General features: G+C 27.6%; 2 protein-coding genes across 4 annotated transcripts; one reads left to right on the top strand and one right to left on the bottom strand.

Annotated features, from left to right (window-relative positions):
* The first annotated feature begins 3,396 nt into the window (after nucleotides 1-3,396).
* Nucleotides 3,397-12,655, top strand: LOC113557229 (ATP-dependent zinc metalloprotease YME1 homolog). Of its 3 annotated transcripts, none has more exons than XM_026962622.2 (15): nucleotides 3,397-3,896; nucleotides 4,605-4,724; nucleotides 6,822-7,068; nucleotides 7,539-7,652; nucleotides 7,809-7,991; nucleotides 8,805-8,899; nucleotides 8,967-9,057; nucleotides 9,525-9,677; nucleotides 10,558-10,690; nucleotides 10,755-10,857; nucleotides 10,918-11,143; nucleotides 11,224-11,375; nucleotides 11,437-11,583; nucleotides 11,651-11,812; nucleotides 12,071-12,655. In XM_026962622.2, the coding sequence occupies exons 1-15, from the start codon at nucleotides 3,864-3,866 to the stop codon at nucleotides 12,200-12,202; spliced, it is 2,091 nt and encodes a 696-aa protein (XP_026818423.1). In that variant the 5' UTR covers nucleotides 3,397-3,863; the 3' UTR covers nucleotides 12,203-12,655. The 3 variants fall into 3 exon arrangements, with proteins under 3 accessions (XP_026818423.1, XP_026818422.1, XP_026818421.1); XM_026962621.2 differs by having other exon boundaries at nucleotides 7,539-7,694; nucleotides 8,817-8,899; XM_026962620.2 differs by having other exon boundaries at nucleotides 7,539-7,694.
* A 7,671-nt stretch (nucleotides 12,656-20,326) lies between these two features.
* LOC113558756 (zinc finger protein 512B-like) lies at nucleotides 20,327-22,987 on the bottom strand. The gene is made up of 2 exons (XM_026964284.1): nucleotides 22,831-22,987; nucleotides 20,327-21,919 (listed from the first exon to the last, which is right to left on the bottom strand). Exons 1-2 carry the CDS (start codon nucleotides 22,843-22,845, stop codon nucleotides 20,957-20,959), a joined length of 978 nt encoding a protein of 325 aa, XP_026820085.1. The 5' UTR covers nucleotides 22,846-22,987; the 3' UTR covers nucleotides 20,327-20,956.
* Nucleotides 22,988-23,840: the final 853 nt, after the last annotated feature.

The following is a 23,840-nucleotide window of genomic DNA, read 5'->3' as shown; positions in this document are numbered from 1 at the left end:
AATTGTTTAAATTTACTTTACTTATAATTTATTGATGATATCACATCTAAATAGTGCTCAAAGATTTTTTAAACGACTATTTTCATTTTTTATTTTTGTTCTTATGCAACAGTCTAAACTTGATGTAGGTAATTGGAATATAACTAAAACTCAATTTGTGGATAAAAAATGTTTGTTATATTTTAAGATCTATTTTAAATCAATACTTACAAATAATAGGTTTTTTAATAAATGCACTAAAATTGTGTTATTGATCCTTAACTTTTACTTACATACATACTGAGATTAATTATAAGTATGGTTAAAAAAATTACGAGAATGTATTTTTATTATTTAATATGTGCCTCTGCCTAACAAAATCATAAGTGATGCAGTACAATATGTTAATAGTATTAATATTTTCATTTTATAAATATCAACATCAAATACCTACCAATATCATAATATTAAAAATAAATTGATTGATAATTTTTTTACACTTATAATAAAACATTTTTAAAAATATTATTTTATATTAAACTTTCATAATAAACAATAAAATAATATAAATAGGTATTATCAAAAAATATTGGGATATTTATACTTGCTAAATGATTGGCAATATCTGATAAAATTATTAAATTTGTAATCAAAATGTAAAAAAAAATATAAAATATAAAATATAATGTATTTATATTGATATCAATATCAAAAATAAATATACAAGTTACAATTGTTCTGCATCACTAACATTTATAGTATAAAACTATATTTCTAAGACTTATAGACTATAGAGATTACATAGATGATTACTTATATAACAGTCGGTTATTAAATTAAATATTCTTATTTCAGTTAATTGTTAAAATTATACAAAATAAATTATTTACTTGTTTATTTTTAATGAACACAGCTATTAGATATTGATAAAACACAATATTACATACTAAATATTAATAAATTTAAAATGTTAAGTACCTACATTGACCTAGCAGTTCAGTGAAAAAGACATATTGTAAAGACTGGTCTCTAACTTTCCACTAAGAATACAACTATGTATTGTATTGAGCGTAAAACATAAACATTTTTAATACAACGCGTTTAGCACATAATTAAACACAAAACAATAACTTTTAGAGATCAGTGATGGCGAACCTATAATATGCTTGTAACTTGAAAAAAATTTTTTAGTGACAAGCACAACTTTCAAAAAAATATAATATATTTAAATTGTTTAATAATTTAATGTTTAACTTGTTCTTTATACTTTTAAATTATTTACATAACAAACTAACATTTAATCAACAATTTATATTTGCCTGTATATATGAACAAGTTCACCATCTCTGCTACAGATATACTATACTTATATATAACATACAAATTTTTTATACTTTATCTGTTTTACAAAGTTACAAAATTAATTCAAATTAGTCTTCATATATGATTATAATTTACTTATAATATATATAAGTATTACTATAACATGTTTATTTATTATTATAAATATAATTTTTTATAGTTAATAATAAGCTATTAAAATAGAATTATACTTTGTAATTGCAGTATATTAAGATATATTTTATAAAATAATAAATGCACTTTTAAGTTTTAATTTAACAAATATGAAGTAGGTATAATATAATAAAAATAGTTATAAAATACATATTTAGTTTTAAAAAATATTTTTCAGGATTATATTTATATTTAATTAAAATACCTTGTTTTTCCAGTTAGTATACTTATTGGTTACAAAATATATTGTTAAAATAATTAATCTTAGAAAATAGACAATAAGAGGATGTCAAGAGTTGAATTGTTTTCTCTTTCAAAACAAATTTGCGTAAAATAATGTTTTTATATTTTTGTTTAATCACGAAAATGATAGAAAATAATATTTTGGAGGGTATGGACATATAAATTTGTTTAAATATTGTCTCAAAATAAATTAATATCAGTTTAAATTTACAAGATACATTACTATTTGAAAAACAAATATAAAAAAATATGCCAAATCTTAATAATATTCACTTCTATAATTTTTGTAATAGATAAGTGATTTAACTCAAGAAAACTCAAAAATCATAAAAATGAATTTACAGGAATACATAGTTAACTCTGAGCAGATGAAATTTGATGAGATTCAAGATGAGATGCTTACCTATATAATTTAACTATAACAACTATAACTAATTAAGGTTCAGTATAAATTATAAATATTGATTTTTCGTTTAGCTTCTCAAAAAAGTTATATAAAGCTGTTATGATATTGTGAAAAATATTGTTCATTGAAAGACAATATTGATGATATTGACTTAAGAAACCAAAATAGTTATTAATCATATTATAGTAGATAAGTAATTTATAATGAATGAGATTGGAAAATAAACAATCTATGTATTTCTGGAATCCTTAAATGTGAATTCTGGCAGTACGCAGTATGAAAACAGATCTTTACAAGTCTTTCACATTATTGTAAGGAACAGTTTTACCTGTTCCTTTGAACACAAATTAGTGGTAGGTATTTTGATGTTTTGTCAACTTAATCGGGAGTCCATATACTGGTGTATTGTGGCAAGTCGAAACTTTCATCAGCAACCCATTCTTCTGGGTTGACATAAACACCTACGCCAAACTCCAAACCTTGAATGTCGTGTGCATTCGACAATGTCGCCGTCGCACTCACCGAAATGAGATTATCGGAAGTGGTTGGTGAATTATCCCGAGCAACATTATTACTACCGTTCGATGGTTTGAACCTCTTGTGATGATTAAATGATGTAGATTGCGATCGTTTCATTGTTGACGGGTAATACTCGAACTCGTGGAATTTCTCTTGCGCGATCGCTATATCGGCGTCACCACAACAAATATGGCGGGTCTCGTCTCGTCGGTCGCGTGCTGGGTGGTTTCGCTCGGAAATTGCAGAACGTCGTTTAGATATATTCTTCGACGTGCCGACGGGATGAGAACGTGTTTTAAAAAAAAAAAAATTTGTACGATTTACTTACAAAATCATCTCATCCACAGCAGCAGCGCTCAATTTCCGAACTGCCAACGGACGACCCGCGGGCCACGATATCGTTATGAAAACGTTTTCGAGCAGTCAGTAGTCACACTAATCCAGTAGGTAGTTCGCGTCCGCCGCCCGCACGGTCGGTGGTCGGTGCCCCGGTGGTTCGGTACCTCGATCGGTCGGTCGTGATAACAGAAAACGTTCGGACCGTTCGGTCGGCCTCCAGCACATTCACGGTCCGTGCCGCCAATACATCTCGCGCGCCATCTGTCCGCCAGATATCCGCGTACCCTTTGTCCGCGACGACGCGGCGATCATTTTCGTGTACTTTATTGTAAAGAGTCGTGTTATCGTGTACGTGCGACCGTTCTTATCAGCTTCGTGGTCGGAGGAGGGGCGAGAGAGAGAAAAATTTTTTTTTGACATTTTCATATTTTACTAGGTTAAAGCGCTACGCGGAACGGCCAAAATATTAAATTATGCTTATTATGCTAAACACGATTTCTTTTGCCGACTGCGGTAGCGACGAGTGACTCGACTCTTGCACACCACCGTCGTGCGTTTAGTTTGACGTACCATATTACATCGTAAACCATAATCGTTACTGGCCAATTTCGTCCGTGTGTTGTCGTCACGCGTTTTCGAGAAGAAAATACCGATTCGTTTTCCTACGATTTCGGACGCCGCGAACGCCACCGTTTGAATGTTTCCCATCGACTCCGACAACGCTATAGTATTCTATAGTTCTCGGTCGTCCGTTGCAATTGAAAACGTTCTGTTGTTATAATCATATTGTAATTGTCAATATAGTATTATCAGGTTGGGTTCAGGCACCCGCTACCCACTACCACTTCGAATATCTACAATTATGTTCACACTAGGATTTGCTATACCTACTCAGGTGAGTTGCGATAACCAATAATATATATTTTTTTATTTAATTAATTTGAAATTGTACATAATATATCGTTGGTTCAGTGTAGATAACTATAACAACACTCTCCAATGTCAGCTACATTAATAGTCATTATATATCGGTGTTGTTGACAATAGTATTTCCTTTATAAGTAGAGCCGAATTAATGTAATCAGTGGCCCTGACCTATTCTATATTTGAGGGCCCTAATATAAAAAAAAATATAAGTGTTTATTTTTTGATATTCTAGGGAGCTCCGTTTTTTAAGGGGCTCTGGGCCATGGCCCTCTTAGCCCTTCCCTTTAATCTGGCTTGTTAATTTGTGTACATATTAAATAATCCGTTCAATAAGTAACAAATGAAAGACATACAATTTCTAGCTATTAACCTAAATGTTGATTATAAAACTAAGGATGTTATTTATAAAGTAGAACAATTATTCTACAAGGCTTAACTTAATAATTTTTAATTATTAAAATTTAATACTTTGGTATTGATATTTATTTTAATTTCCCTCAACACCTATATACTTTGTGTACTAAAATGTTGAGTAATGTTATGCAATATCTACGTGTATCTATTATAATAAAAAATTTTGATTTGTTTTATTTGAGATTTATAATTACTCGATATTTATTAATATTTAGGTTAATAACAGCTATTAAATACTATATTATTCTTAATATGTTTTTAGGTAGCTGCGGCATTTCCACTTAGAATAACCATTCAAGGCCAGAAATCTAAATTGAAACAAAATAAAATTGATGTCAAAAACAAAACTATTGAAGATATATTGCCAGACTATGCTAAATCGGTAATTGCATATTATTTATAACAAGTAGTAATACTAGTAACTTGAAAACTGAGTACTCTAACAAACATTTGATAAAAGATCAAATAATATCTTAATAAATAGTAGTCACAACAAATATGTTTAAAAAATAAACAATTATTTAATAAACAAAAATATTAATAGTTATAAATATTAGTAGTTAATATAATATTTTTTTGAAATTATTATTAGGTGTATAGTTTGTATTGATACACTATAACATAACAATATAAACAGTTTAACAAATACTAAATATATAACTATACCTAACATTTTAATTATTTTATATTAATTCATTAATTATAATCCTTTAAAACATAATTTACAAGGATCCTGTGTCTATGTTAGGGTTATTACCATATTACACTTTCTCGAACCTGGTATTTTAAATGGATATAATAATAAATAATATTTTTTTTATGATGAATTATGTATGCAATAATAAGTAATATACAAAAACCTATTATTTATATTATTTATTAATTATGGTTTACACGCGTTTTCAATCAAATTTTGTGGCTAAGGTCAGTAAAAAAATAATAAAACAAATGTAATAATAATTCATTAATCAATCTTCGGAACTTTTGGAATCCAGGATTTCTCCTATAGATTTTATTAAATATTTGGCTGAACCATGATCTTGTTTCAATAAAGATTTGTTTTCCAAAATTTGGCTGTAGAATTCTTCACAAGATGATTATTGAAGTAAGTTTTTATAATAGATAAAGCATCTACTATTCCTGAAATGTGCTGTTCATGAATGAAAACACACAAAGCTGCATTTGAATTTGAACTCAGCAAAACAAAACTAATTCAACAACTTTTTTGTTATCACCATAATATGAAAGATAATAATGTTTTCTTCTAATTAAAAATCGGAATTTTATCAAGTAAAATTTTAAAACTAGGACAAATTACTTCTTTCTCGGGGCACCAGGTTACTTGGTTAAAAACCGGTAGTGTGCCAGCAAAACCGGTACATATGACAACCCTAGTCCATGTAATGTCTACAAATGCCTATAAAAACTTTTAAATTCTGAACAAATTTATTTATGTATCATCAATTTAAGAGCATGCTAATATTTTAAACTTTGAAGGTGGTTGTGATAGGTTCAAGTTGATACTTGGGAGAGGGGGTTTAAAGTAAAAATTTTTATGCAAACTGTTATTATTTTTATTTTATGTAACTCTAAAACAAATAACTATAAGTACTGAAATTTTCACTAAATATTTGAGTTAGGTTAGTATTTTTTATTCATGGTATAATTTTTTTTCCATACATATTGATAATAAAAAAATATGCTTGGTTAAGTAGCTTGAAAATTTAATATAAGGCTCCAAATTGCACAAAATTAGGTATTTAAACAAAGAATAATAATTTTTCTAAAGAATTTGACACTTTATTGTAGATATATTATCATATTTTTTACAGGGTATTATACACATAATATTTTCAAATGAAATGTTTACAGTAAAATGTAATTAAACCTATCGTAATTTTACTAACATTAGTAATAGTAAAATTAATTAATTTAATAGAAATATAAATAGGTATATTATAATATGTACAATATATATATAAATATATATAAGTACTTAAAAATATGAGCTAATAAATTGTGTTCGCTCAATATTATATTTTGTGTATAAATTACTACATTTCAAATTTTACCCATATTTTACATTGACTTACTCAAAAATGAAATACACTTAACACCTAATTTACAACATAGTGGTTATCTATTTTCCCTTATTTTTTCCTTTAAAGTTCTTGTTCATATATATTGTTTAATCAAAATGCTTTGAAAAATAATAATAAGTATAAAATACAAGTTTCACTATTAAATTCTCTAAAGTGTGAGTATAATATCTTGTTGGAAATCATTATTTTAAAGTATAATAGAAAGAATAAAAATTAATTTTGTAATAATTTCCAGTCTACTATATACTATGTACTAGTCTTACATTACAAGAGACAATAGTAATATTTAATATTTCTAAATTTAATTAAAATCTTTGAAAATTATATTTATTTTAGTTAAATTTATACTTATATATATTAATTTAATAAATGTTTAGCTTTTAGATAATATACCTGTTGAAAAAGTGGATGAATATTTAATGAACAGGCCCACATATACAGTTCATTGTAAAATAAAGAAACATCAAAACATTGTACGTTTGTTGCAAAAAACAGTGAATAAAAAATTTGGTCTTAAATGTCACCATACTATGGACAATATAAACAATCATATTTTGATTGTATCAAATACACGTGATTCATCTGCTAAACACTTTTTACATCGTCCTAGACCTTATTTCACAGGTATTTAGTTTTATTATTTTTTTTAATTATTTATAGTAGGTACATAAAAAAAAAGCAATATAGTTCTTTATCATAATTTTCTGTTTAACCTATAAAAAAAAAACACAATGACCTGTTAATTGTTTTGATTAATAAATCTATTTTAAGAATACTTTTTTTATCATATGTATTAATTTATTTATAGTCGTTATATTTTGTTTTTTACTTTACAATTTAGTATGTAACTATTATTTTAACTATAAAAAAAATGATTTTTACGTACTTGAAAACAACAATACTGTAATGTCATACAATTTTTAATTGATACATTTTTTGATATAATAAAATTAATTTTGAATTATTGAAATTATTATTTTGAAAATTCATCATAGTGTTTACTATATTATTCTATAGCACTACTATTGTGCATCTAAATAATACTATTTATGAGTTGTATTTAAGAATTTACTTATAAAAACATTTTATTTTAGATGTTCAATTCAGAAGCTTTAAGACTGAACGTATTTCTAGTAAGGAAAACGATGAAAAAATGATAAATCGTTTGAGAGAAATGCTTTTACTTCCCAAAGGAAGTGATTTGAAAGGTACTGATTTATTTTCAGGCATGGAATTTAATAAATTGAAAGGTAAATAATTGTAGTTTTGTGATAATGTGCATAGGTATTTTGTAATTTATTTATTTAATCTTAACTGTATAAATTATAATTTATTATAGTAATATATGTATATTTATTTTGTAGATCAATTAAAAAATGAAAACTTAAATAAAGAAGAACTAGATAGGTTAAAAATATCTTTTGCGGAAGGATATCTAGTAGCAAAAGACCAAAAAGGAAATACTACCAAATCTCAAAAATGGTGGAAAATTGTCCAGTCTTCACTTATAGTTGGGTTGTTAGTTAGTTCGTTGATTTCTATTTTTGGTAATATATATTTATATTATTATACTTAATTGTATTTGTATTTGTATTTATAGACTAACACTTCTTTTATTTTAACAAATTTATAAAAAATGCAGCAGTCATTTTTAAGTATAATTTATTAGTGCACAAAAATTATTTCCAATATTATTAAACATGACAAAAATCAGTTTAAGTCTTCTTGTCTAATAAAGGATTTAGGATATATTATCCTAATATATTATCTCGAATGATGAAGTATTAAATTTGATTAAACCTAGCATTAAACCAATACTTTTAATATTACATTTTAATGAATTTTTACGAATGCTGTGGTACATGTTTAATATAATAACTTACTATAATATTTTAGTTTTATTTTAATAGTAACTTTGTATTGTCAATGTGGTTTGGGCATAAAACAAAATTGAAAAAATTTATAAAAGTCTTTGTAGAGAGAACAAAGATATGTGCAGCTTGAATATAAAAGTGGATAGTAGTTTTCTGGTGAAATTTGAATGATCCAGTTTTATGATTTTTCAAAAGATAAAAGTATTGAAACCAATGTAAAATTGAATTGTGTACAGTAAACAATATATTATAATAATAAAATAATATAATGTTTATCTATATTTTTTTCTTTCCAATATTGAAATGTATTTAAAATTTAATTGTCCATTTTAAAACGTCTACAGCTGACACTTAGTAAAGAATGTACTTATAAAATGTCTTTATTATTACTACTAATTACAAGTAATCAGTACTGAATTTGCTTTTTAGATAATTTAGAAATTATTAGATTAAGTATATTTGTTATATTCATTAATTTATTTTTAGTGATATTAACAGGAACTATGTTCAAGATACAACTCACCAATCAGGTTGAAGTAAATTCTGAAGAAATAACAGTAACTTTTAATGATGTTAAAGGGGTAAGTTTATTATATTATTAAATAATAAAATGTATTTATTTTGCACTGTTTTATTTTTGTTTTAAAGGTAGATGAAGCTAAACAAGAGTTGAGAGATATTGTAGAATTTCTTAAAAATCCAACTAAGTTCTCGTCTTTAGGTGGCAAGTTACCAAAAGGTATAAATATTTAAATGTTTCACAACTATTTTCAAAAATTATATTATTTATGAGTAAATGTTAATAAGTAGATATTTTATAATACAAATAAAATAATATAGTCATTATTCATTTTATACATATATTATTAAATTGTTGTATTAAATTTCAATGAATTTAAATTAATATAAACTGAAAATTTTCTCTCTTATTTACTTATTTTAAGACAAATCTCCTTAATTATTATGAATACTATAATAATACTGTTGTACAATATTTATATTATTTATATTAGTTTAAAAGATATTTAAAAAAAATATTTGTATTACTCAAGATCTATTTTCAATAATAGTATTACAATAGATGTCAGATGGTTACCAGAAATTTCCTACTATAACAAATAAGAAATTCTTTATATTTATTATTACCAAATAGAAAATACAGTAAAAATCAATCAAAATGATATTAATAATTATTATAAATTAAAGGTGTACTACTTGTTGGACCACCGGGAACTGGTAAAACACTTTTAGCTAGAGCTGTTGCTGGAGAAGCAGGAGTGCCATTTTTTCATGCGGCTGGTTCTGAATTTGATGAAATTTTAGTTGGACAAGGCGCTAGACGAATTCGCGATCTTTTTAGTAAGCATTTAATATTTTATATAGTTTTACTCAAACTATATTCTTATTTTTTTCAGAAATTTATTAGAAATTTATTGAAATCATTTAATGTGACTTTATTGTTCTACAGATATTGATTAAATATCAGTATTTAATATTCTTATAATTAGATCTACAATATAGTATCATTAATCCGAAAGACCTAGTTATAATAATCGTTTAACACAACCTTTTTCACATACATTTTTTAGAAAAAAACTAAACATTTTAAATGAGTAACTTAATTGATGTTAATAATAATAAATTTAAGAATAGAGCTCATATTTAAATGCAGTGCAGTATCTTTTGAGTGTTTTAATTAAATATATTCCTTGTACATAATTAGTTTTCATGTAACAAATACTTATAAGTGATATTCAAAAGATTATATTAATTAATAGTTTTTAGGTTATTTTTCATCTGTACAAACAAATAAAAAAATATAAATTGGTCAGTTGGAGATAGGTATATCGCGATTACATTTATTTTCAGTATGCATACAGTTTGCAATTTTTGGTATTTTGTTTTTCTATTATTTTTTAGTTTAAAAAGTAGTTTAAGTATTAAAAATGCTCAATGTATCACTTGTATGGTTGTGTGTTTATAAAAAAATGTTGGTAAATTTTTTTAAAGATATTATTTTGTTAAAAAGGCTATATATATAGTCTACATATGTAGAGCATTTTTTTGGTTTTTATGATATTTAAATCTGGGCCTTAGTTATAGGTAATCTGAATGACTCCTTTTCTCAATTATATTACATATAGTGAATAATATATCATATTGTTATTATGTGATAATTATGTATGCATTTTTTAAGTTAAATAAATATTATTATAATTTATTTATTATTCAACTTTAGAAGCAGCAAAAGAAAAATCACCTTGTGTAGTATTTATTGATGAAATTGATTCTGTTGGTGCAAAAAGAACAAATTCTGTTTTACATCCATATGCAAATCAAACAATAAATCAGTTACTAACTGAAATGGACGGGTAAATATTTGTAATCATGTTATTTTATTTATATTAACTAGTAAATATTTGTTATTTCTGCTAGGTTTCATCAAAATCAAAATATTATTGTACTTGGAGCTACTAATAGACGTGAAGATTTGGATCGTGCCTTGCTTCGTCCAGGCCGTTTCGATATTGAAGTTGATGTAAATTATAATATAATACATTGAATATTATTATTGTTTTTAAATTAATTTAATTTGTAGGTTCCTCTTCCTGACTATGCGGGACGGAAACAGATAATAAACTTATATTTAAAGAAAATACTTAGCAAGGACATTGATGTAGATCTCTTGGCTAGAGGGACCAGTGGTTTTACTGGTGCTGATATTGAAAATATGGTAAACCAAGCAGCTGTTAAAGCTGCAAGTGATGGAGCTAAAACTGTATCTATGAAATATTTGGAAATTTCTAGAGATAAAATATTAATGGGTTATTATTTTTTATGATAAAAATAAATAATTATAGTTCATAATTTTATGATAATTTAACACATGCATATAAAATTTTAGGTCCAGAAAAAAAAACAAAGATTCCTGATGAAGAAGCAAATACAATAACTGCGTACCATGAAGGTGGACATGCAATTGTTGCATATTTCACCAAAGATTCTCATCCACTTCATAAAGTTACAATAATGCCAAGAGGATCATCATTAGGCCATGTAAGAATCTCTATAAAATATTCTTTAGTGCCCATATTATTCTACATAATTTTTTTTATAGACTGCATATATACCAGCAAAAGAAGAATACCATGTTACAAAATCTAGAATGTTAGCTTTAATGGATACAATGATGGGTGGACGGGCTGCTGAAGAATTAATATTCGGACCAGATAAAGTTACAACTGGTGCATCAAATGATTTAAAAGTTTGTTAACTTGTAATAACTTTTATTAGAATGATGTTAGCAATTTATTGTTGATTTTATTCTTTAGCAAGCTACCAATATTGCAACTAGGATGGTGAAAGAACTTGGAATGTCAGATAAAGTAGGACTTCGTACACATGAGTCTCAGTCAAATGAAATAATGAGTTTTAATGATCTAAGTCCAGCTACAAATGAACTCATTGATAATGAAATTAAAAGAATTATGCAGGTAAAAACCTATACAACTAACATTTATAGTTAAAAAACAGTAATCTCTTGTTAAGATCCATTCAAAATTAAACTATTATAAATTTGTACCTTTTGATTCAAAACCAACCTTCCTTTGTATTAATTTGTATTACTTAATTTAGTCAACAGCTATTGATTTTTATTTTATCATAAAATTCATAATTTACTTTTTAATTTTTATAAATCAACTATTATTTGATAAATTTTTTTTATTGATTAATGTTTTTATATGTTTAAGGAATCATATGAACGTGCAAAAAGCATATTAAATGTTCACCATAAAGAACATAAGCTTTTGGCCGAAGCATTACTTAAGTATGAAACATTAGATGCAGAAGACGTTAAAGCACTTTTAAGTAAAAAAGCATAATGTTATAAAGCTATAATTTTTATTATTAATTAAGCTTTATGTTTTTCCTAATAAACAAATAAATAAATAAAGACACTGTCAAATTATTAAAAATGGAAATCCTATTTGCAATAATATTCATGTTTTTTTTTTGTTTTTGTACAATGCCTAAGCCATTATTTTAAGTTGTTATTCAGTAAAGTATGTTAACTGTAATTACTGAGTTATTTTGGATTGTAAACATTTATAAATTATTGAATTTAAATATTAGGTATTTAGTTGTTGACTAGATCTTTTAAAATATTATGTTATAATATATTGTATTTCTTAAAAAAATATTTGATCAGTTTATCAAAATTGACAAATTATGTTCACTATTATTTTTTCTTGTTTTGTAGACAGATGAAAACAGTTTAGTTTAAGAGGTCTAAGAAATAAACTACAAGCCTTCTATAGGTAAACTCTAAACAGATATATATTGTTGTTATTTTATTTTTATTGTAATTCCTAGGACAGATCATTTGTTACAGTTACCCAAGTTTGAATACTAAGTAAGGCTTAGATTTTTTTGATTTTGAACTTCTAAATACAAGTAGTTCACTGGTTAGGTGAATCATAATTAGACCGTTAGTTTCTATTAGAATATATATAAATAATCAGCACAGTGTAAATAAAAAAAAATATTTCCTCAATTAACAGACTACTCATTAGTGTAATTATATATTATTTTCCTTATGAATAAAAATAAAACAATGTTTAGTACAAAATTAAAATGTTGTAATATTTGTCTTTATATATTATTGAAATGTAAAGGAGACAGATTTTTTTATTTATATTAATTAATTTACCTAATTAAAAGATAGATACCTTTTCTAATCAAAATGGTTTATAACATCATATAATCCGTCTTTATAGAACAACAGTAAATAGTTATTAATGCTACTTTATTAAGAACATTTTCTTAGTATTTCCACCAGTCATTTATATTAAATAATTGTCTTTTATTTTCTTTACATAAAATGTTATAATATTTGAGATGAAGAATCTATTAACATTTTAAAGTTGTAATATTTTACATAGCTATAACTCACTTTAAAATGATAATATCAATAAAAAGCGTATAATATTTTTTAGATAATATTTAAAAGTATAAAAAATAATTGTTTTATTTATGGCTCAATTATGTGACAACAAAAATATGTTTTTACTCTTTAACATAAAAAAATGTTGAAAAACCTAATTTTTTTAATAAAAAGCATTGAATATAAATATTATTAAGGCAATAAATAAACATTTATTTAAGGGCATTTATATTTTTAAGGAACACATTTTATCAGCTGCATAGGTACACCTATGTCAAATAACTGTGGGAAGGGGTTTCAGGGTTTTGATAATAATAAATATTTTATATTGCCCCCTTAGATTTTTTTCCAGTTCCGCCACTGTCTACAATATTAATTTAAGTGAAACAATTAGAAGTATAGAAATTATAAAATATATATTATGAAATATATTTTTTTTGTTAGGAATACGTCATACAAATCATAAAATATACGTATAATAACATAAATTGTAAGGAATTTACCGTGGTAACTCTTATTCTTCTCCTATTGTTTGGTGCTCGCAAAATTGAATATATTAAAAATGAGTCCAAATCATATGTTCATTTAGATGATTGGTATGAAATGGTGGCAACTAAACAAAGAAATTAAATGTATTAAGAAATTTAAAAAAATATATACCTACAGTGATAAACTAAATTACAAAAGACAATTTAACAAGAATATGTAATGAGAGTTGTGATGATTCACATACTTAACACTTAAGTTCAACTTATTAGAAGTTCCAGTCCAAATAATACCTAATAATAATCAAAGTTGTAGAGAATATACCAAAATAAGTTATGATAAGTGAAACGGTAGCGTTTGTAAGAGGTAAGCAACATTTTAAAATTATTGTTTATAATTTTAGTTAGGTTTTAATAATTACTCAAATACGTATTTGGTTATAGAATTTTCGGAGTGGATGGGAATGTATTATCCCCTCTGGTCTCTGATATACCAACAATAGAAATCTTTTTTTTTCTAAATTAAAAAAGTGCATTTAACATACATCTATAATATAAAAAAAAATTTTCCGAAATTTATTGCATAAAGTGAGTTAATCTTATGTTTCTTCTGTTATTTATGACTGAAAGAATTTGTAATATGTTGTTATATTTTCAACATTATAATATCATTATCTAAGTCACAAAAAAAGTCAAATAATAAAATTTCATGAATAATTATAATTATAATTTTTATTATCACATATAATTATATTTTCAAAAAAGTTATATCTAGCACTATTTTTATAATGATTTACCTAATGATTTTTTATAATGGTATTTAATATTATTTAACAATATATGTACCTAGATCTCTTTCAAAAGGCATGAAATAAGTTTTAAAATTTGTGTAAAAACAAACAGTAAGGTTATGGTTTTAATTTTGATGAAAAATTATTTTGCCCCCACCTGGGTATTTTACAGTAAAGCGTTATGCTACTGTTCAAATATATACTTATTACTATATTATATACTATTTTCTTCCAACAACTTTTTGAGAAGTTTAACATTTCTATTAACCACTAACCACATTATATGAATCACATAAAACAAATTACTCGTTTATGTTATTTCTAATTTGAAAATTGAAAATATTATAATACTATCTACTAGTAATTATATTACCTACTCATATTTCCAAAAGGCTATACCAATAATATATATTATAGGTATATGATATTATAATATAATTTATGTTTGTCGTTTGATATACTTTTTCCAAATGGATCATCCATAGGCGAAGGTAGGAAATATTTTCGGAGAGGATTTTTGTCTTAATCTATATTAATAATATAAAATTATGAATAATTTATTTATATGTATTAAATAATACAATTGTTTTATTTAATTTCAGGGGGTGTTTGAACACCCAAAACCCTCCTTTACCTACGCCCATGGGATGATCGATAATTTAGTATTGGCAATATAAATATAACATATACATTATACATAACACTATTAAAATTTTATTTGTGTTTAATTCAATACTAAGAAGTCATAATCTAAGAATATTTGTTATTTAATTTCAGGAAAAATTTTTAAAGATTATAACGGTGATACAGACTTTATTAAAAAAAAAACAATTACTGGACCAAATGGATGAGTAATACATTTTTTTTGTTAAGTCAATATTAGAATTTGTTTATTTTTCCATTTTTATAATTTTATAATATTATTTTAATTGCACATTAATGTCTTTATCATTTTTTAAATTGAATAATTTTCATTCCATTTTGTACAAAAAAAAAACATAGGTATTCTAATAGTTTTACTGCCATTTCAAAATTCCTTCTTTTGTTTTTGCTGGTACTTGAAGCTTCAATTAAAATTATTTATTTATTTAATAATTATTTTTTTTTATAACCATTCAATTAAGTTGTTTGATGTAATAAAAAATAATAGTTACAATTATTGTTATTTATTTTAGAAAACATAATAAATAGCTATAAATTAATCAAAACAATTTATATTTTTTAAAATTTGATTTTTTAATTTTAAACGTTTTAGATATAAATTATTTTGAATTATATTTGTTTTTAATAATTTTAATCTCTGCTGAAAGCTTCACTATAATAATTAGATATCAAAAATGCACGTTCTAATCGAGATTTATTAAAGCATGCGATCTGTCCTCCGACAACATAGCTAATAATTATTATTCTTACGAAATCAACAACTTAATTTGCTTTTGCTCGGTCGGTTTCAAGTGTTTCGACTCTATTTATACATAACTGTACTGTAAAGGAAACCGCATTTAAATACATTGATTTCCCATGGAGATACTAACAGTAATACGGGGACGGGACTTTTGGGGCAAACTTCAGTACTTACCTATATTTAGGTTCAGTAAAACTTTCGGAACTTTGTTTTTTCCCGCAAAAATATGATATATACACACAGAAATAAACTACAATAATATAATGTATTGTGTTACGTAAACCAAATAACGACCATAATATAGGCAATAACTATTAGTGGATTATACACATTGATAGGCATCTATTATTATATAGTAAAATGTTACTTTCCAAACGAAGAAAGTTGGCGGAGAAGCTGTACACAGTGTAGTGTACTAGTGTAGCCGCAGCATTATCACAATATATAACTGTGGAATTTATTAAGAAGAGGTATTCTCATCCTATAATACCCTGCAGAACGTCAAAAATCTTAATCCCGTAACCATAATGCCATTGACTGCAGTAATATTATTTATTATTATCACGATTTCGGAAACGGGTAAGACTACGTTACCTATAATGGCTATATACCTTACCTGGTTACCTATACCTATATATAATATAAATCACCTTGTATCATAATAGCTCCTGCACTACGTTTAAGCGTCATCGTTATTAGGTAAATATAGGTTACTATAGTTGTATCTATATCCATACGGAATTAAAGGTATACATTTCTACAGAAATTATTAAAAACCTTGTAAATCGATATATCCATATCTCATCGATTAAATATTATAGACTAAATAAGTACTAGTCGTCGTTATGTCTATATTCTATCTATGCCTATTGTACTTAAAGTTAGATGCAAACAAAAAAAGATATGTTAATATTTTACATAATAAAATGTAAGTTGGGTTTAGGTACTTGCTTTATTATTTATTTGTTTTTTTTTTAAGTTTATAATATAATATAAAAACCACCTAATACTATACTGATGTGTGATAAGAGAACGAACGTAAGTACGTATATTTTGGTCTTCTCTTGTTAGAGTAAAATTATACAATTATACAATCGTATATTATTATTTAATGTGCAGTACGCGGATATATACGCCGTATACCTCGTCAGCAGATTTTCGATTTTCGGCGGATACCCAATGTAAAATCTTATTTTAAGGGTATATGCTACTAAAATAACCAGAAAACCAAAAAGGATTTAAATTTGATTTAATAGCTCATAGGAAAAAATTGTTATTTCATATTTGTTATGATGTATTAACGAATTATTTATCTATTGAAATAGGTGTTGAATGTTGAATATAACAGTATGCATTGTGTTTAATGTATTAAGTTAAATTTATTAAACACGGCAAACATTATGTTTATCAGGCATGGGCCAATTGAACGGCTTATTATTTTTGGTTTATTTATTATTGTTATTTTTATTTTTTTGACATTCGAGTAGATTTTGTTTTATTTTCTATTGTTATATTATTAAAAAATTAATAAAATAATATTAAAAACTATGTACTATAATTTAATTGCAATAACGTTATATATAGGGCTAGGGACTTCATGCCCTAAAAACCTTAAAATATGCATGTATTTATGCCCTAAAGAATCACTAAATATACTATTAAAATATGCATTTAAAAAGGTGTATTTGTAGATATGATACATAAATAGATAAATAAAATTATTTGGTTAATTATCTGAGATAATTATTTTCCTTTTTTCAGATTTGTTTTCATCTTACATTGAGTTTTAATCTAAAACAAAAATTTTTAATTTTTTTTTAAAGAATTTAAATTGAATACATTATTGTATATTTTTAATATAGTACTAATTACCATGAGTATTACGTTGACTATTAGATATTTTTTTAAGTTGGTAATTAAAAACTTAACCATGCATATAAATAATTGTCAATTATTTAATCATTTAATAAAACACCAAAAATAAAGCTGGAATACATGTCGAAAACCTAACTACAATTTCTTTTTTGTACGCAATTAATTATATTTCATATTTCTTCTCATCATAGCCGCTCTTGGGTGTGACATGTAACTGGTGTAAATTTGTTCATTGAATAAACATTTATTATTTAACTAAAATATTTTTTTATTATTATTATTTGTGATTGGTTCTTAATAAAATCAACCCATTACATAATTTGATAACAAAAAAAAAAACGTACCATGCTACTTTTTATTTTTTCCTTTGCAAAAGAACTAATTTATAGTTTATTGTTTTATTGTTTTTCTCTCCTAAAAACATACCTATTTATAACTCATAGAAGTTTCTAATAGAAAAAAAATATCAAGTTGTGAGATAAGTATTTTTTCCTCAATAGGCTCATTAGGTTTATTTTATGTTTATCTGGAAGTGATTGTACAAGATGACAATCCGAGATCGTAATAAGTTTAGATATTTTCCTTCAGGTCGCCAAACAATATTCAATTTTTTTTTTATATATCTACAGTAAGAAGGTATAAATTAATCAAGTATAATATGATATATTTATTATTTTTGTCTATCCTTTGAGAGTTTGAGTATTGTCAGTTTATATGTATCGAATAATAGTTAATAATTAAAATTATTAAAAAGTACAATATGTTTTGATACATCATAATAATTTAAAAAAAAGTTTAATAATTAGGTGTAATAATTAGTTTTATAATTTCTGATCGAATTTGAAAATTTTGATTTTTAAAACCTTATTATTATAATTCGCCTATAATAATTATATACATTAAAATAATGTTGTAATAATCATTTAATTCAATTTAAAATTTTTAAATAGTAGTCAAAACAATGTACAAATCATGATAAAAATCTAAGAATTGGTCGTGGTTACGAGTTACGACTGTTAAAGACATGAGTACACTTCAGTTATAACTAATTTTGTTGTAATTTATTTATATATTATTAAACAGAAATACCTACACAACGTTTAAAAGTTGAATAGGTTCAACAATACTATAGGTTCAATCTATACTATACAAGCGTCAAAATTGAAGTTAAAAGTTAGCAAATAACTTGCGCTTTTGGGTAGTAGCCGAAAAGGTTAATCCTAACACCTTTTCGGCTTCTATTGTTAAACACTTGACATAAGATAAACGGTATAATTAGGTATAAATAATCATATATGTACTTTATGTATCCGAAAATTCTTTGTCTTTAATATAAAAGTTACTGTTAACATATAAATAATATTCATTTTTATTATCATAATATTTTAAATTGAAAGTGGCATACAACTGTTTTCATCATTTTTATTAACTTTTTATTTGTATTCTATAAAATAATATTACACGCGCGTGTGTGGTCCCACTAGTCCCCAGCTTACTAACATAGACAATTCGCGTTCAGTAGAACCATTTCATGTTTATAGCTTTATTATTAAAGCAAATTGTCCTTTATTATCAAATTTAATATGCTATGAATATTATCCAGTCTAATTATACGACGGCGTTAAAACGGTTTGAATCCACGGATACCCACTATCTTACTGAGAGTTTGAATTATTTTATTGATAAATTAAAACAAAATTATTCTTAGATATAATTCTATTCTAACGCCATCGTAATAATAACGTATTTTATAAGTGTTTATTGTATATATTTACATTTATAAGTGAATTATGAGCATCTTGAAATATTGTGATATTATATTATATCGTTGTCTATAGGTAAATGTAATATGTAAAGTAAATGTAAAAAACAACCTACCAGTGGCTCTGGAAAATTTGTATAATAGGTAGGTATACTACTGACTTGAGGTTTGATAATAAGATCTTTTAATCGGTCAATTAACGAAGCTAAACGTAAAGTTACTGTTGAACGTGAATTGTTATATGTGTCACAGTCAGACTTAGAGACGGAGACAACAAAATGCGGGCGAAATGTCATCTTAACATCTCATAATCCTGTAGTTGTAGTATATTATAATATTAATTAACTTAATATTATTTATAATAATTGTTAATGTGTTCTTCATTTACAAGTGGTACTTAACATTAATGGTTTTGTATTGCAGCATTACTATTTATATGCATTTAAGTCTAATAAACAATATCAATCGTTATTTGAGGAAAAGGTCACAATCTGTACACTTAAGGGAGGGGGGACAACTGCAGGATATATTATTATTCATCTGTACATATATTATGCAGTAGGTATATCTGCAGTAATGTGTATACTAAACGTATTATGTAGATTTCCATCTGCAAAAAACGTTGGTACTTGGTAGTGTAAGTTAAGCAATTTAGCGTATGTAATATATAACCTATATAGGTAACAAGTACTAATAAACTTATGTTTGTATGTATATATATATCGTAAATAAAAACAAACAGCTATTTTATGGTATTAAATTTTGTTTTTGAGTTTTATTGAGACAAAATGAAAATTTTGGTTTTTTACTGCACATAATATTATCATGTATAATATACAGCGCGTAACATTTAATATAAAGTATATAATAACAAAATATAATAATATAGTAATAATAATAATAATAATAATAGTAGTAGTAATGATGATGATGATAATAATAATATTGACTATTAAGTATAGAAAATGAGTTTAGTGTAATATAATATGTGTATATAACGATAATATGCAATGTATATACGATAACCGACCGCGACGAACCATGTAATATTGTACACACAATACCGTGCGTATACCATATGAGTAACCCGAGTATGTGTGAAAACATTAAACGCCATATAGCCACCGGTTCGCGTACACACACACGCATATACGATAATACAATATTATAACGCACGTCATTTAATATCTTAACAATCTGATTTGATGAGTGGCGGCAACGGTGCGACAGTGTACGGCGGCGATAATTGTGCGTTTGGGTTTGGGTTTCGGCGGCGCGGTTACACGATATCGTTGTATTAGATTGTAATATTTTGGTAGAACATTATTGTCGGACGTGATGTGACGGTTGTGATATATTAATATTGTTATCGTTATTATTTCTTGTATTCGTCGAAAGAGTGACCGTGTCCGTAAGACAGACCGGACGACAAGGACGAGAGTCCGTAAGACGATCCGTATGAAGATCCGTAGGATGGAGCGGAGTATCCGTATGAGGATCCGTAAGCTGGAGCGGCGGAGTATCCGTAAGAGGATCCGTAGGCTGGGGCGGCGGAGTATCCGTAAGAGGATCCGAATGACGGAGCAGAGTATCCGTAAGATGATCCGTAGGATGGAGCGGAGTATCCCAAAGATCCGTAAGATGAAGCACCGGAGTATCCCAAAGATCCGTAAGACGAAGCACCGGAGTATCCCAAAGATCCGTAAGATGAAGCGCCGGAGTATCCGACAGAGTAAGCTGGTGCAGCGGCGATCACTGGGGTTGGGACGGAGACTGGCACGTGTTGTTGGACTTCGACTGGGTATGGTTGTGGGACGGAGTATGGGACGGCACGGCTCACTGGGTATGGGACTGGGTGTGGTACGCTGACTGGCACGCTGCGTGGTACATCAACGGGGTATGGGCGGTCGACGGTGACTGGGACTGGGTGTGGTACGCTAACTGGGACGGCTCTGGGTACGGACACCGGGACGGGGTGGGGCACGGACACTGGCACGTGACGGGTGACGGGCACTGCGTACGGTTGTGGCACGGACACGGGAACGACCTGGTCGGATTGGCTCACTTTGACTGGTACGGCCTGGGAAGCGTAACCTGCACCGTAGCCGGAAGATAGACCGTAGCCGGAAGACAGACCGGAAGACAGGCCGGAAGACAGGCCGGAAGACAAACCGTATCCGGAAGCCAGACCGGAGTAAGAGGAGACTCCGTGACCGTAGCCCAGAGAGGACAGACCGTACGACAAGTCGGCGCTTCGTTTGTTGCTAGTTTTGGTGTCAGTGGTCTTGGCTGTATCGGCTGCGCAGAGACCGATCAATGCCAAACCGACGATGCATGCCTGAAAAATATAAAATCGTTCGCCGGTTAGTCATAAGTACCAGTTGGTCTTTGTTCACGGACGGAATGCGTATGAGACTATATGTGTGATGATAAGTGATAACCATATACGGACACGGTTGACGTTCGACATCGGAGCTAGCCTACATGATTTTTAAACGTCTATAATATTATGCCACGTTCTGTGAACCAAATTGATAGAAATAATAATAAATGTAATTAATACAAGGTGAAGCGCGTATAGGGATTTTCTAGTGTGTAGACTTGTTGCAAATAATTTAAATCAAGCCCAACTCTGTGCACTGCAATTTATGGCCTTCATTAAGGCCGCGAGTCGATTGCACAGAATTAAAGTCATACATATATAAGAGAGGGAGCTCTATACTAATGTGCGCATCGCATAATTGGCACGCCGTTTCCAAAAACGATAAAATACTTAAGAACCTATTTACTGAGGGGCAACAATTCGGGCAAAAACAATAAAAAACGATCAAGTCTTCAGATTTTGATCGTTAATTTTTTTTTTTTATACGAAAATGAAAAACTTTATTCAGGTTACGTTATAGTACTCCGATTTTTAAATTTAACTTTAAATAATGAAAGAAAAATACTCAAAAATTTGTGCTAAATTTAAACGTTTATACAACTTTTGAAAATAGAGTTTTTTTTTAATCGGAGTTGGTTGTTTTGTATTATAAACAAAATAAAAGGAAATCGAGATCTGGCTATTTCACGAGGCGCGAGACTTTGTCCCGCATGGGACGTTTCGGCTCGGATGTCACACCTCGTGAAGCGTACCGTGCAATCGATGTCTCTACACTGGGCGGACCCGTGTGGGTAACCCATCCGCAGTGTAGGATATATGAAAATGACAAACGACAATATAATGTATAAAGTGTGTTTTGGTGTTACCTTGAAATGTGCCATGGCGGTGGATGCGATTGCAGACTAAACGATATAGCTATGCGCGGTTTGTGTTGTGTGTTGGATACTGCGATGGATCCTCGGAGTGAACTGATGCCAAACGGTCTGCCGGCCCCGGCTTATATACCAGTCGTTCGTTGCCCGAAAATTGATAAATAAAGATAAATCGTCCGATCGCAATTTTCGTTTATGCCCCTCCCGCTGTCCGGTGACACTTTCTCCGCGTCGAAAATCGGTCGGTGTCGCGCGTTTATCATAAGTGTACAGGATTACCTATAACCACATAAATACGTATAATGTATAGGTCGTTATTGCGAAACTCGTGCGACGGCTTTTTGGCGACCAGTTTTTTTCCCGTCCGCAAAGAAGACGTCGCGTCGTATTAGAGATGTGCGCGGCGGCGGTCTTCATATCGTCGCCATCCCCCGAGACGCGCGTTAGGCAATACTTATAAACGTTATTTTTTTATTACGTTGCGATGATCTTGATTGTCGTTCGATATTTTGCGGTGATATTTTCGTTTATCATTATATATTTCATTTTATTATACCACTCCGAATCCATCACGGCCACCGAGATCGGCTGCAAACGCATTCCTTTCGAAAACTATGCTGCAGCAGCATCATCTGTGTCAAATAGTATTCTTCAGACAATAGACGAAGTTTAACCGATCCCATTATGTTATGCTGTCGTCGTAGGGTTCGGATTTATATCAATACTACACGTGTCGTAGATACGAAAAAAAATAAAAAGTGAAATATATTTATACGTAGTGATTTTTATCCGTTGTCCTATACACATACGCATAAAGGACGACAGTTCTAAGACTATTTGTTTCAATTTCGATTGCAATACATTAGGCAATTCAATAGAGCTTCTTAATAAATCGCATCTAAACAGCAATAATCCATTTGAAAGGTTTGTAACGTCGCAGTACAACACTTTTTGGCAAGACTTCTTAATAATGTAAAAAATCACAATTTTAATAAATATACATT

This window comes from Rhopalosiphum maidis, chromosome 3 (genome assembly GCF_003676215.2).
Source record: "Rhopalosiphum maidis isolate BTI-1 chromosome 3, ASM367621v3, whole genome shotgun sequence".
NCBI lineage: Eukaryota > Metazoa > Arthropoda > Insecta > Hemiptera > Aphididae > Rhopalosiphum > Rhopalosiphum maidis.
Note: the sequence above shows the minus strand (reverse complement) of the source record. Positions and strands in the feature narration are given on the sequence as shown.

Bases quoted from the DNA above. Each gene is read 5' to 3' on its own strand.
- LOC113557229 (XM_026962620.2), top strand. From the start codon at position 3,864: ATGTTCACACTAGGATTTGCTATACCTACTCAG. The intron at 9,678-10,557 runs GTAAGCATTTAA...ATTCAACTTTAG, and splicing joins ACGAATTCGCGATCTTTTTA to AAGCAGCAAAAGAAAAATCA. The intron at 11,813-12,070 runs GTAAAAACCTAT...TATATGTTTAAG, and splicing joins AAATTAAAAGAATTATGCAG to GAATCATATGAACGTGCAAA.